The sequence below is a fragment of the Etheostoma spectabile genome, chromosome 3 (assembly GCF_008692095.1).
Source record: "Etheostoma spectabile isolate EspeVRDwgs_2016 chromosome 3, UIUC_Espe_1.0, whole genome shotgun sequence".
In the NCBI taxonomy this organism is placed as follows: domain Eukaryota; kingdom Metazoa; phylum Chordata; class Actinopteri; order Perciformes; family Percidae; genus Etheostoma; species Etheostoma spectabile.
In genome coordinates, this window is record NC_045735.1 from 9359889 (window position 1) to 9375592 (window position 15704).

At 39.3% G+C, this 15704-nt stretch overlaps 1 protein-coding gene and 1 pseudogene across 4 annotated transcripts in view; one reads left to right on the forward strand and one right to left on the reverse strand.

Moving 5' to 3' along the window:
* Positions 1–5270, forward strand: part of tsku (tsukushi small leucine rich proteoglycan homolog (Xenopus laevis)) — a 13174-nt gene extending 7904 nt beyond the window's left edge. For all 4 annotated transcript variants that reach the window (XM_032512333.1, XM_032512330.1, XM_032512332.1 and 1 more), the window contains exons 2-3: positions 123–434; positions 1032–5270. In XM_032512333.1, the coding sequence (XP_032368224.1) occupies positions 129–434; positions 1032–1766 (1041 nt within the window). In that variant the 5' untranslated portion in view covers positions 123–128 and the 3' untranslated portion in view covers positions 1767–5270. The remainder of the gene's footprint in view (positions 1–122; positions 435–1031) is intronic.
* A 5915-nt stretch (positions 5271–11185) lies between these two features.
* On the reverse strand, positions 11186–14774 carry LOC116687149 (collagenase 3-like; annotated as a pseudogene).
* Positions 14775–15704: the final 930 nt, after the last annotated feature.

The following is a 15704-nucleotide window of genomic DNA, read 5'->3' on the forward strand; positions in this document are numbered from 1 at the left end:
TTTGTTTTGGTTAAAATCAACAAATGATCGTGATCACAATATTGATCAAAATAATCGTGATTATTATTTTGGCCATAATTGTGCAGCCCTAAATGTTAATAAATAGTTTGTACTCTCTCCAGAGCATAATGGAACTCCTTCTGTGGCTTGGACTGTCACTTCTGACCTCAGTCCAGTCCAACGCTGTCAAGAACTGCCACCATGGTTGTCGCTGTGAGGTGGAAAGCTTTGGCCTGTTTGACAGCTTCAGCCTGACCAGGGTGGACTGCCGAGGGTTGGGACCCGCCACCACCATGCCCATCCCCATCCCACTGGACACTGCCCACCTAGACCTGTCCTCCAACGCCATGGGCCCGCTCAGTGACACTATGTTAGCTGGTCCAGGCTACACCACCCTTGTAAGCTTGGACCTCAGCAGCAACCTTATAACAAAGGTCAGTAGTTAGAGTCAATTGTAGACCTTTTGCTATACAAGTTACACATTCTTACTCATAAAAGTTAAAATGTATACCCAATACAACATCCGTAATTCAACACACTCACATGGGGATTTGGTGCTACAGTGTTACATATTTGGCCACAACTTGTGGCTAATGTTGGCCAATCAAAAGTATAACATTGGCTGTTTTTAGGGAAAAGAAATTGTAAAACCTAACTGAATATAATTAACAGACACAGCTAGCAGCTCCATAGTGGAGGACTTGGAACCTAAAACCAGGCATTTTTCTCAGAGTTGGTGGAGACCAAAACAGAGTTTGTTACATTGGTTGACTCAAAATGAATAATAATGTTGTTTCTTAACTGCTGGATGTGTTATAGGTTTGCCATATCAGCTTTATAAGGTTGTAATACTTGTTTGTAATGTTTACAGATTGTAGTTTTAGCTGCCCCTAAGTGGTAAAAAAGCAGTGTTACGGGTGAAGGAGTCTTCTCTACTTGTTATGTTCACATTTTAGCATCTTACAGATATACATTACATTACATTCTTATTTTTCACTCTGTTCATCTCGTTCTTGCATTCCCATTTTCAGGTAACACCCAATGCTTTATCCAAGCTGCGTTACCTGGAGTCTCTGGATCTGAGCCACAACAACCTGGAGAGCCTCTCCCCGAGCTGCTTCTCCAGCCTCCCTCTGGCTGAAGTTGACCTCAGCCACAACAGCTTCCAAGAGTTCAACATGGATGTGTTCGCCCCTAAAATTAATGGTCAACCTGTCAGCGTGGATCTGTCTCATAACAAGCTTGTTTCAGTCTCCACAACTTTGCAAGTGTTACACATTCAAAGCTTAAATTTGTCAGCAAACCGGATGTTGAGCATACCGAGGCTGGCAGGACTTCCTCTGCGGTACCTCAATCTGGATGGTAACCCCATCACACAGATCAAGGAGGGAGCTTTTGCTCAGCTGAAAGATCTGGGTTATTTATCCATCAGTGGCCTCCATGAACTTCAGGAGATCGAGCCGTACAGCTTTAAGGGCCTCCAGAACCTGCAAGTTCTGGATCTCTCAAACAACCCCAAGCTCAAGACTCTAAACCCTGTGGTTTTCAGCGGACTAGACTCCCTGCAAGAGCTGAATTTGTCTGGCTCTGGTGTAGTGTCCTTGCCAAATAACATGCTGACCCACCTGCCTAGTATTAAGAGTATTACACTGGGCCAAAGCATCTACTGCTGGAGGACCCAGAAACAGGGTCAGTTTCACCGGCAGCTGGGTCAGGTCCAACACAACGACGTGCTGAACTGTAATGTGGAGGGCATTGTGCTGTGAAACGGTGACTGTAGAAATTGACCACTCCTTAAGGAGCCAGTGTACTCCATCAGAAGTGCTTGTCGGATGGATGAATGGCTTCGAAAACCCCCTCTCCTTACACCATTTCTACGTCGAAAATAACTATTAAGACTTTTGATTGGGATAAATAACCCTCCTACAACCAAGTTCTGATTGACCATACCCTGGCCCTTACAATCCTGATACCAGAGCTGTGCCTTATCTGCTTAAGCAAAACTATTTTTTTGTGTTCCTTTCACCCTATTACCTCTGTTCCGAGGTAAGCCTTTGGAATATGTCTTAAAGGTTTAAAGTATCCTTCATGAGCTCTGAGCAATGGAGTATCATACATGCTGTACCTTTAGAAAAACAATAACAAAATGTACAGCATTCTACACAGCACATATACATTTATTTTACATCTTAACATGAAGCCTCAACTGGTAGAGAACCATTACTAAATCAAACCAAGTATTATGCATACGTTATGTACTTCATTTACAGTGGGACCATAGTAAGAGCTTTTTTCAATTATTCCAGTTGCAAATAGCTGTAATTTATATAATGCACTTGAAACATGGCCTTAATTTCATCCAGTACTATACACCTTATGTGCATTGCTCATAATATCCACACTGAAGAATATTTTACAACTGTTGACCACTAAGCTGTTTTATTTGACTTTGAATGTGATGCTTTATTGAAACCATTAAAGGGATAGTTAGACATTTTGGGTAAGGTATTTACACTTATGTTTTCTAACCGAGAGTTAGATAAGAAGATTCTCATGTTTGTTTGTTCAATGTGAAGCTACAGCCAGCAGCTGGTTAGCTTAGCACAAAGACTGGAAACAGGGAAACAGTTAGCCTGGCTCTGTCCAAACCTCTAATTAACATGTATATGGTTTGTATTAAATAATAGAACAACTGCATTTATAATATGTGTGTAGAATCAATGGTTGTGGTTGTCTAGGAGGACAACTTCCTGGAGTCTTGTCATTGTGGCCATTTAAAACCCCAACAACCTGTTGTTTTTATGTGTCCCCCCTGTGTCCAGTCTTAATGCTAAAATAATTTACTGGCTGTAGATTTACCATACAGACATTTTATATGTGTCTCCCAAAACCAGACATCCTTTATTCGGCAGGGTCTGGGTGGGAAACTTAAAGTAACCAGTAACGTGTAACTGTTGAGGACAAAGATCTCTTGTAACTCAACTAAAATGACCATTTTATTACTTGAATTTTTTATAATGACCACCAGCCCAAATCTGACATCTTGTCCATTATGTTTGGGCAATGTACCTTCAAAATGACACAAGTTTGGTGTACAACTTTTGCATATGAGGTCAATGCACCCTTTGACATGGTGCTCAATGAGTTTTTGAGATAACAGAACAAGAAAACAAGCCGTGACCAGGTTGACCGGGGTTTATTTTGACCCGCTGTTAAATCAAACTCCAGTTGAACAAGACACTGAAACATGACAACTTTTCCATACTAGGCAGTGGAGTTATGCACTGTGTGTTCAACTTCATCTTGGCATTCCTGTAGTATTTTGGTGGACCTAAGATGATGATCAGCCTTGCACATTAGGGTTTTTGAATGTTTTCTGCCGGCCAATCAGAAATTACCTCCTCCAAGTCTCCATTTGGCTGAAATTGGGACCCACACAGTCAGTAGAGTTGTGTCAATTTCCAATCCAGTGTATGAGGCTAAACCGGTTGAACTGGCATTTGTGAAGGCTTTAGGCCTTTAGTGTTTTGGTTTTTCGATGAGCCCGGTCTTGGTGTACGTATGTAACTAAATTGTATATAACTTTATATAAATCACATGGGTAATTAATTGACTCCTCTCACACTTGTTGTTTGATGACTGCTGTTTGTCCTGTGGGACGTAAAATTGGCCGAAACAATTCTTAGGTGTGCCAGCAAAGGAGAACAAACACATGCAGTATTTACTGACTCACTTTTTACAGCTCAGCAACATGTTGTCTATAAAACATTCTTGCTTTATTTACTTAAAACTGTCTGGATACACAGACAGTTTTTAAGTTTTTTTTTTTGCAGGTTTGGCAGAAGACTGTGCTAAACTGGGGCTGCTAACTTGCCAAGGAGGTGACTGGGAAGGAGACAGGAAGAGATAGAGCTGGGTTTCAGTCATGGCAGCTTACAGATCTCCTGTGGTTTAGTCCGGTGAGACAGAGAACACGTTATGCCCTTCTTCCTGTGACACATCTTTTAAATTTAAAGAACCAGAAACAGACAAATTAAGGCTGACTAAGCCAAGGGGTTTTCACAGATTGCATCATATTTGTGCTCTACATGTTACAACCTGAACATTGAGCATAAGAATATAGAGGATCTTTAGTAGCCAAGATCTCTCCAATGGTCTTGCACTTGAGTCTGTTAATGCTTATGGGTTGTGAAAAGCCCTTAACGGACTGACCCAATGGCAGAAAACATTTCCAGATGTGTTTGTATGTTGTCCATCTCCCGAAGCACTGGCATGACATTCAAGGATCCAGCAAGCCATCAAAAACTGTCCTAGCAACATTCAGTAGCGCAGAAATAAACGCTCACTACAACAACTGCAATAAAATCGCAAAGACATCCAGGGAATACAACAGCACAACAAATCATGTTACAGATCAAAAGTGGGGGATTTCTTTTCCACATTGGTCCAATGATTGTAGCTTTTTATTTCTGAACATAAAGTCTGATTTTGAATTATGAAATTTCAGTGGATGAGAACTCAGTCAGAAAGCTGCTCTGAATCCGACCAGCTCACATGTCTCTTTACTTCCATGTCTACTTAGTTTGCTCCTAACAATGTCTCACTGTCTAGTCTGGGACATGCAAAGATGTGTTAACGTGCAAACGGCATGATACATTACAGGCTAGCTAGGTGACAAAAATGATGTGTCTACGGCTCTGTTTGGAGAAAACACAACAACATCATGAAAGACGATTTGTAAGAATACCTCTAATAATTTTTCACAGTTAGTGGAGATGAACAAGTTTCTCTCAGAGCTGGAATCAACAGAGTTCTTGACAGTAATGTTGACATTTTGACATTTAATTGTAAAGTGTTCTCTAGCAGGAAGTTCATTTCTCATGAAGGTAAAAAAACAGACGCGTTCAAATCCGCAGAGCAATGACTATGTAGAAATGATGTGTTTGATCTGCTCATGACATCTTGTGGTTTGAAGTAATGTCATCACATGAACACGGTACAGTCATAAGAACAGGGACAGTAATCAGGAGAACAAGAGACCCTTTTTAGGTGGATAAATTTGACACTGGGTCAGTTGAGGCCTTGAGTGAGGTAGGCCATGTTTTCAGTTATCTGAAGTCTGAAAAAATAGTATTTGCACGTCTGATGTGCACATGTGGTGTAATCGCTACTAAACAAACAGCAGTTCACATTTGTGTAAGTTTGAGCAATATTAAACAAGATTGAATTCCTGCCTCAGCTTTTACTGAATTAAAAAGTGACATCATCTACCTGCTTTTTGTGTGTTGTTTTTCAAAGCACGCCGATAGCAGAAGGAGGATTTAATTTATGCGTGGTGTTTGCATAATGGCTAGTGTGAGGCATGTGAGCGAAAGAAATCAAAAGGTAATCACTCGCTTCTCTGCAGTGGTCCTGCTCCGAGATGTGATTACTTCAAAGCAGAGCGAAGCTTTGAACTGTGTATAATTATTTCAGGCAAGCAGAACCAGGGTGGCTTAACTAAGTGCTCTGATCTTGCTTGAACAACTATCAAACAAATGTAATTTGACCTTCCCTGGATAGATCCTCTGGAGGATCAAGCTATCCAAGCAGCTAATTCACGTTGCTTCAACAATAAGCCCATTCTGCTCTGAGGCTGAAACCCAAGATTTATTTATTTTATTTTTTTACAAAGAGGTGAAGGTTTCTGAAATGCATGTAAGGGTGAATAAGTGTTTCTTAACTTATGGATTTTCAGAGGCGTTGTAGCACATTTTTCATCTGACCACAGTGATTCTGACGTATCATTGCTCTGAATGCCCTCTGGCTTGTTATGCTGCCGTGACAAAAGAAACCAAGGCACTGTGTCAGCGTACTGCAGCTCAGCACATCGGTTTTGTTTTTCAGACAAACAAAAGATCAGCTCAACTTGTCACAGACCACAAAGATATGCTTTTCTAAAGAGACACTACATCTGTTGAAGTTTGTACCGCTGCATGGCATTCAAATGCATTCAGTAAATCCTTGACAATTAATTTGGCCTAAAAAATAGAAAATGCAACATATGAATTGATCCTCAACATTTACAAGGTTCCATGCACATAATTGAATTTGATGTCTGTGTAAATAACGCAGTGCCACATTTGATGCCGTATTAACCAACCTAGCATTTTGGGACCCTACAAGGGGTTGCACAATAATAGGGAAAAGTAGAGAAAGAATTTCTGCTACACTTTTCTTTCAGACTTTACCAAATGCTTCTTTAAATGCTAACATAATCTCTCAAACAAATAATGTTTTGTCTCTCTCTTTGTCACAACCTAAATATGTGTAACCTGTTACAATGGGATGCCAACAAACACTGCTTTGTTTTAGGGTTGTGAAAAAAACATAAAAAAACATTGTTTTCCAAAAATACTGCTGTGCCTTAAAGACCTCATATTAGCAAAAAAGTAACCCGTTTCGGGAAGAATAAAAGTCTCTTTAGATTGACCCATCCATTTTAAAGACCGTAACATGACTCAGCATGTGGAGGACCGGCTCATGGTCCGTAGTGCTGTACAGTGGACATTGTATAATGCTGATTCTTCTAGTTTGCAAACAGAGGTCCTCACACGTACACAATAACAGTTCCATCAGCTGTTCACAAGTCTGCATTCAACATCTGTTCCCTTGATGGAAACTTATGTTGGAAACTCATCATGTTTTGTAAAATATAGGGAAAAGAACAATTGTCATTTATTATTTTGTATTTAGATATTATGTATTTTGGTATAACAGATGGTGGCAAATTCACTCAAGATCAAGCAATTCTAAAATGTTTCTGATGTAGGCCACGCATCAAATTGCCCATCTGAATCTTACTCAACCAGACTGTAAAATATAGTCTCTCCTTAATGTCAGAGACAGTGTGACTTGTCCACATGTTAATAGCCCATACAGGTTTATGTTGCAAATGAAGGTGGTGCATTATTTCCCTTCATACAGCTCTGGTGTCATACCACAACAAACAACACAAACTGCACCTTGTTCCTAAAAGGAGGTCCTAGTGTTATCTGTTATATATCTACGGCGTGTAACATTAGGTATGTGAGAAAAGCATGACTTCCTTGACAAATCCTGGATCGTGTTTCTCTCACTGACGACGTGGCTTACACTGTGTTTCTTACACGAGAAGAAGAAGCTCAATCATACAAAATCATAATTGGACATGGAAACACTATGTCTTCCTGGTCAAAGTATTGTTAGTAAGCAGTTTTATTTAACATCCTCATCGATAAAACTGTGAATACAAAAGTGATAAGCATTCCAGTTGAAATTTTTAAAACTGATACACTGTACAGTGTGGCCGGACCTCTTACCAAGTGCAACAGCTTTTGTTTTTTGCACTATAAAATTAGAAATATTTAACCACAAAGTATGTTGACCAACTACCACTACTACTATTTCAAACTTTTTTATATTGAGTGTCAGGGAAAAAATATGACTTAACTTAAAATACTATAGACTATTCATGTTTATACAACATAGAGACTCCCCAAAACACCAATATTGGTTTTGATCTAATGTTGCATGTCATTTTAACATTACAGAAAGTAATCATAAAAGCATGCTGCGAGGTCTGCTGTCACATCAAACTCAACGCCAACTCTTTTTCTGGATTTGCTGTTCACTTTTACTACACAGTCAAATCTGCTGCTGGGTCATGTCTGGTAAGCTTTATACGTATGGGTCAACCCAGAGCAGACCCTGACTTTCTTAAAATGCCAGCAGCATCTACACAAGAGGAAGTAACAAAGACTGCGTCCCTTTCAGTAAAGCGCTGGCTGCTTTTGAAACACTTCAGTTTTTCTATTCATGGAAAAAGAAGAATACCAACAGGCCAATAAGACAAGAAGGCCAACAGTACACAGAAGGTAACAGAAAATAAACAGATAAAGGACAACACCCTTTCCTGCACTCTAACATGCATGTTGTAAAATGGGTACATCTATGTTAGTTTGTCAATTAATCGGTTTAAAAGATATGAATAAAAGTTGTTGTTGTATCTTTGACATGTGATAAGCCTCTTAAACCATATGGCTTGCTCAAACTCGCAATAATCAGCTCAGTGAGGAAGTTGCAGGATTGCATCACACTTCTCATATTGTTGGTGTAAGGAGGGAGTTCCCTGGAGGAAAAGGGATATATCCCGAGGCTGCTGCCCTCTCCGTCATTCTCCTCCATCTGGTTTCCATCAGGAGCTGCTGGGCTGGATTGTGTGAAGGTTTTCTCAAAGGACACCACCTTTTTTTGTTCTTTTTTTTCCTCAGCAAATGCCATTTTCATTGACCTCTTGCAACTTTCTCTATCCTTGCTTTACATTTGTATTAACTCTTAAGTGCTATTTAACAGATCCAAATAAATAAGTAACATGAAATGTCCCCATAAAATAAAAATGGGCTGAGAATATTTCTAGCTTCAGGGAGCTTATTCTAGGGCTACAGGATCTAAATCCTCCGCTTAGGGGGCATTGAATGGCTGTAGTTTGAAAATCAGTAAACCCACATCACTGCACCACCTAATGTATAACCAATGGAGCGATATTAAAATTCAGAATTCATGCTCTTTTCATTTGGTTCTAGGTCAAATCCTCAATGCTACATCTTGAACTAGTTGAAGGAGTCGGATAGGGTAATTACTTTTGACATGGGGCAGGAACAGAGAGAGGTGCCCAACTGTGACTGGAATGAGGTGGGGGAAAAAGGACACTTACATGACCTTTACATCCACATGGGGCTAAAAGTGATGATGTTTTTAATGTTTCTCAGTTCCACTGCTCTATAAATGCCCGAAGTTAAGTCAATACCAAAAGTTGCTCAATTTCTAAAACCACCAAGGAGCAAGAGCATGTCAGCAGTGAATATTTAGAGATAAGAGTTTGTCTAGTTAACTTTCTCAGAGGAGTGAAAACACATCCAAGGGCAGGAGACTAAGTGATCAACTAACTAATATAAACATACAGTACAGTACAAAGCTTTAAATCTTACACTGCCAGTGCTCTTTGCAGTAGAAGGGAGGATTTTCAGTACAGGCCTGGAGTCAGCTGGTTACTGAGCCTCCCTCAGCCCATGCTGTTTGTCAAGCTCTCTTGTTTAAATGTTTCCTTTGTCCTGTTTCTGCCCTCGTTTGCATTGCCCACAGCAAAATGACAATTTCTTTTCAAAACACATCAACACTTAAGTGACAAGCTGAAGGGGAAATATCAATTTCAGATAAATGCAAATGACAACGATAATCTTCATTTGATTGAAAAAAGCCTTATGTAAAAGATGCATTACTTTCAGATAAACCGTCTTATAGACTCTCAAAGCCAACATCGGTGATGAACACAGAATTTGTGAAGCGGTGACCCAGTCTACACCACGCAACACTGTGGAAACAAGCAAATGAAGTGACTGCTTCACTGCACTGTAATTACATCCACATGATTGGGCCTGTGGATAATGCTGATTGGCTCAAGCTTCATTGTTTCCCAAACTTTAGTTAGAGATACTGGACTTTTCAAAACTGGGCTGCTCACAGTTCACATTCTTAATTTGTATAAATCATCTCAAATGTTCCTAAACCTTCTGTTCAGATAATTGGCTTTAGGTTATAATATGCTGGAGGATAAAGATACTGTGTGTAATGGGCCTATATTAATAGGCTCAGTGCTCAGTCTGTATGAATAAAGGTATACTCAGCTCTAATATGGCCAGAGCAAAAGATTTTTCCCAACATTTATTGCCTTAATGAAGTATGCACTAATTCTGTTTTCTCCAAACTAACTCAGGATTGGATTGAGGCACTTGGTGTAGAGACCTGACAACTCAGCAGTGTAAAGCTGTCAGGATAGTGCATATCTTGGATATTACTTACTTACTCAGCCTGTCCCAAAACTGTCAGGACTTTGGTTATAGGACCTTCATGCAGTAGATCTGTTGATAGGAGTGCTCTCTAGTGGAAAAGATGGGGAGCTACATGTGCATGATAAAGTCATGTTAGCTTGTAGGAATAAACAACATATATCATCATATGGTTTGGAGGACTTGTGGCCCAGTGTGTCATGGTAGTGTAACCAAGGCAAGTGGTGGCGGTGGTGTACACCATCCCCCATCCCCCATATTCAAATAATTACTAAATATTGCCATAACTTCCCCACAAAATGATAAAATACAGAGACTTTTTTATTTTGACTAAAGGGGAAATTTAACATTATATTTTTTTTAAATTTAATACAATAGAACAATTATGTTAATGCCAACTAATGCCAACAGTGCCAGGGATGCTAGAAGGGAAAAAAGAGATACAAATATTAACTCCTCATCCTTTACAGGAGCCAGACATACAGGGGGGTTACCTGGGTGCAACAGAATGCCCGAACAGAGGCAGAAGGCGGAGCTTCCCTGAAAGGGAGGTATTAGGTGTTGGCATTACTAGGCCACAGGCCTACCTATCACAGTAATATGTAATTCCCATACTAGTACATTTGTTCTGTATGTGTTTTTGCAAAGCTACGAATAAAACTCTTGTGTGAGGAGCATGTTGAATATTGATACCTTAAACATATAATCATACCTGTAATTCTCAATGTGATTATTGAAATGCTGGTCTGTAATATCATTTATTTTTCATTTTTTTCTAGCCAATAACACCCTGCAAGGTTATACTATCTGATAGTTTGCATGAGGGCTCCATGCAGGAAGTCTGACTAACTGAAATTACAGCAGTGTATTATATGCAACCATGCAGCCTTTGAGTGGCAGAAAGAGTCCAGAGCTTTAAGATTATGCTTCCCATCTGACTTCCCGCACAAACAAATGACTTGTAAAAATATATAATGAGTTTTGAAATAAAATATCTTTGTGCAAAATATGTTGTATGGTAAAAATTTTATTTAACACATTTCAACCAACCATCAAAAGGTTTTTAAAAAACTGACAAGGGAATTCCCATATGCCAGTCAGTGCTAACATGCAGAAGAAATGTGGATTAAGTAAGAGGCTCTTTTAACCACATTCCCGTCTATGTCAAGTGTTAAACCTCATCTTTGGCATAGTTGATAAGCCGTGTTTAGGACATTACTTTTTATGCAATCTTGTATGTTTGAACTCCCTCAAAATGTCACTAAATAGGACATTACTTTACATTCAGCTCTTCAGCACTTCAACATAAGAGAAATAGCTTTAATTTATCTGCTTTAATTGTAATTCACACAATTTACAAAAATCTAAAAACAAACAAGAAAATATTAAACTGCTGCACTCTCTGTTGAAATACTATGCTAGTTACACATAGTCAAACAATGAGTTTACAAAACAGCTAAACCGTCACTGACAAGAAACTTAACCTGCTAAGGATCTTCCTGTCCATAGAGACACTACAAATATAAAGATGTAAAATAAATAGCAATAATCTGAGGATATAATATATATATAATATATAATTATATTATAATATATATATATATATATATATATATTTTGCAGCTATTTCTGACACATTACATTTTTACGTACAGGGTGTCCAGCACTAGTAAAATAAACTTTGACTGTATCAGGTCAACCCTGCAGGTCTCCATTTCCCTGCTTATTCAATAAACTGCATCTTCCTATGTGTTCCATGGTTAACATTTGAGTATTGTTTATTGTGAAAATGTGTTTTGTCCCATGATGCAACATTTTTTCATGCCATCACTGTCGTTTGCAGACCAGCTCATCAGCAGTTAAGAAAGGAGTTGGTCCTCATGATGGCAATGACCTTCCTGTATTTGTAACTGTACTCTACTGTTGTGTTCATGGAAGAAATACAGAGTCCTGAAAGAAAAAAAGAATGGGATATCACTTAGGAAAAGCAGTAATTGGTTGTCCTGGAAAATAATTACACTTGGCATGCTTTACTAAAACTAAAATTTTAATGTGGTAATTGAGGCTCCATTATACCATGGTGATAAGAAGCTGCGTCGACCTCGTCAGCCTCCCAGGAAAATCTTCCTCAATGGATCGTGGGTAGCCGCTGTCCATGGTGCCTGTTGCTCTCATCATGCTGTAGGTGACAAAGAACGCAAAAAATTGTTGATGAATACAGAATTACATGAGCCAAGAATGACAGAGAATTGTTTTGCAGATTTAAATACTTCAAACTGAGTGATACTCATCACCGCACACCTCCAATAATCCTCATCAGTGAAGAGAAGTTTTCCCGTGTCTCCAATGTGCACGGCTGCATCTATTTTTCTTATTTTCTTGGGAAGACCAAGTTTGTGTATGTACTTGTGGTAACCATTCACAGGTTATATCCATTCAAAGCCCACATCTGAATCCCTGTTGAAACACAGAGTTACACCACTGTATTTATTATCTAATTAATAATTAATAGCACAAAATAAGTATGTATAACCCACCACTAAATATGATAACAAGATCCTTCTCTGGATTCTCGTACGTGCCACCATTGTTGGGATGGTGGCCACGTGGACTTGATTAGTGTTGCCAGGCTCCGGCATCTGAGGATGGAGACGCAGTAGAATCTGCAACAGAGCGTGGGGGTGTTAAAATACATAGCGATATAGATTGACAACATGCAAATCAAAATGTGGAGTAATTGTTGGGTCACAGAGTAATCAACTCTTTTATACACGCATGCATCTCCTAATGCACCTGTCTTTGAAGAGTCGTTTCCCCTCTAAGCTCGGTCACAGCACAAAACTGAGCATGGGGTCACATTTTTGGTGCATCAGGCTTTGGCTTCACTTTTCTTGGGTTTGGGTTTGGCCTGTGATCAAACATCTGGCATCAACGCATAGTTCACACATTTCCGTGCAAAAATAAGTCATTGCTTTAAAAAGCACAACATCAGTTTATATTTGACTTGATTTAAGTTGTTGAGTTTAGAATCAGTTTTTAATCTAAAGCAGATCAGTATTTTCCCACCATAGAGAGCTTGAATGCCTTCAATGTCATCCTCAGCCAGCGGGTAGCCTGTAGTGTATGAGTAGATGGGTACATCAGGGCGCCGGCGTCTGCGAGTGGGACATACCAAGGGCGTGGCCCAACTCATGGGCCGCCACTATAAACAGGTTGTAAGCTGCAAAGAAGAGATGCTTAGCATTAATCATCATATGATACAGTTTAGGGGCTTATGTTGTACATTTTTACATGTCTCTTACCTGATGAATCTTTTGTCCAATTTTCATCCTCATCAAGTGAGTGTCTCCTCCAAGACCTTGGCCGGTGGGTAGGCATGAGCGAGCAATCCATTAGGCCCTAACAAAGGGTTTAAATCTCCATGCTCTACAGAATAGAGTCAAATTTTAAACATGTTGAGCAGAATGCACATATATGTCATTCTTTAGAACATTTGATTAGCGTGCACTGTAGAAATGTATTATTGTATTCAGGGATATACAACATGTCAGAATGACCTTTTCTCCAAAACTGATCATAATGTCCGATTGCCTTTATACAGCTTCTTAAAGATGAGGGGTGACATCAGACCAAACGTTCATGCATGGCGGATGCTCTGTCTACATCAGACTTCTTCAGATCTGGCGTATTTCACTATCCTGGAACATCATGGGTGGGATAGACAACAATGAACATGAGTGAATACTGGTGTTCACTCTCTGAATGGTTCACTCTTTGTAAACACATTTTTTGAGTCATATCATTTTACTGCACCTGAATGTGACATTGTTGTTTTGCCATTTGAGGTGACGAGGGAAGTGATTGTACTCCCCGACGTCAGGGACACCACATCTGGCCTGCTTCATCAGCTCCAAAGTGTTGTCGTCCAGATTCCCAGTCACCTTCAGAGGCGGGAGGTGGAAAGAAAATATGTGTTTCCAAAAGAATTGTAGAATTTGTCATTTTAAATGGTGCATTTAAGGTGCTTTTTTTTGACAAATTGATTTTTTAGAAAATTATTAGTGGTATTTAGTTTATTTAAATACTATTTAGGCTATTTAAGGCTTACATTGTAAAACTGTAACCTGTATCAATACAATATAGTTTCATTTGCATGCTGTGTTGAATTTGTCCCATCTGTCTTGCACAATGAGCTCAACGAGCAAGTCCCTAACACAAGTTGTTATAATGGCAATAAAGGTAGAACAACTCAACCCAATACCACTTATTTCCAACATAAAATAACAGTCTTCTACATTCCCCCGTTACACAAGAGCAGCACCATCAAAACCAACCGACCAACCAACCAATGAGGTTCAGAAAAAAGATCACTCCTCAAACAATTATCACATTAAAAACCTACCCAAATTAGGAGACATCAAATGCTGCTCATTTACAGTACCAACAAGATCATAACTAGCCTACTTTCCAGATCTTGTCACCTTGAGTTTGTAGAATCTCTGCATCTCCTTGATCTTGGTCTGAAATGCACCCGATGATCTCTGTCTCCCTTGGAGACCAGCTGGAAGCCCATAGAACCGATGGAGGTACTTCTGTTTGTTGAAAGAGAACACATGCCGAATTTCATTCATAATGGTATGAACAACATGCGTAGATTACTCCACTCAAGATCATGTGGAGTCCTTTTTCTTTGATTATGTAAAAAAAAAAGCCACTTGATGCCAGAATACAGGACCAAATTACGTCTGAATTAGAGGGCTCAGATCTTACCTCTGCTAAAAGTTGGTTGTCTTTGTCCCCAGACGGCAGAGGCAGAGCAAAGGAGTGAGCGACCAGAGCCAGCAGCAGCAAAGCTATCATTGTTGTTGTCTCTGTGTTGTCCAAACCAGTCATTGGGGTCAAGAAGCTCTGCGGGGTATTTATAGTGTTTTTGGTCCACTGTTTCAAAGGGTCCCAGTGATTCATGTAAAAGCACCTAGCCACTGACTTCCTCCTTTGATAGGAATGTGCTTGAATCTGTAAAACTGCAGTCACTGTGGTTTGAGTGTACTCCTTTGAACCCACCTAAAGACTTTTATAAAGAATATCCCACTTCTCAAATTGCATCCTTCTGTGGCAGATATACTCTGAGACTTTCCTTTAATAGGGATGTCATATCAGTAGTTAATTCCTCTACATTTTAACTACATGAATGAAAAAATTACTTACTATGAAAAAGTAGGGAATTTTTGGAATTCTTTCATGCTGCTGCTGGTCTCATGATAGTCATTCTGTGTCTTGTTATTTTAGGTGAAGATGTTTTAAGATATGTGACTAACACATCAAAATAAAAAAAGAGATGATTAAAGCATGACATTCATACATGTCCCTCATGATATATCATGTTTTACATAAAATGCATTCAACATAATGTTAGCTCTGTCCTGCTGACAAACCATGAGACAAACATGTTCTTCATGTAATTAAAAGTGCATGTTCTGCATGTTCTTGGCTGGTAATAACTGACATGAGGTTTTCCTAATTTTGGTGTTTTCCTATGTTGCCCTTTATTGATTCACAGTCACCAGAATAAAGCAGAGCATAAATGACTAAGAATGAATGAATATGTAAATGATCCTAGTTTTCTCATTTAGCGGGAACTCTAGTCTGCAATATAGGTTTGAGCACAGCATAGAAACCTTGGTGATCTACAACAAACACAATGTAATGTAACGTTCGGAAAAACACGCAGTTACCTACTGCATATAGAAGCACAAGGTATGGCAATGTCTGTCTAGGTCAGTCACTATCAGAAGGACTGTCATAAACATTTGTGCAGATGTTCATAGTGCCCAGAGG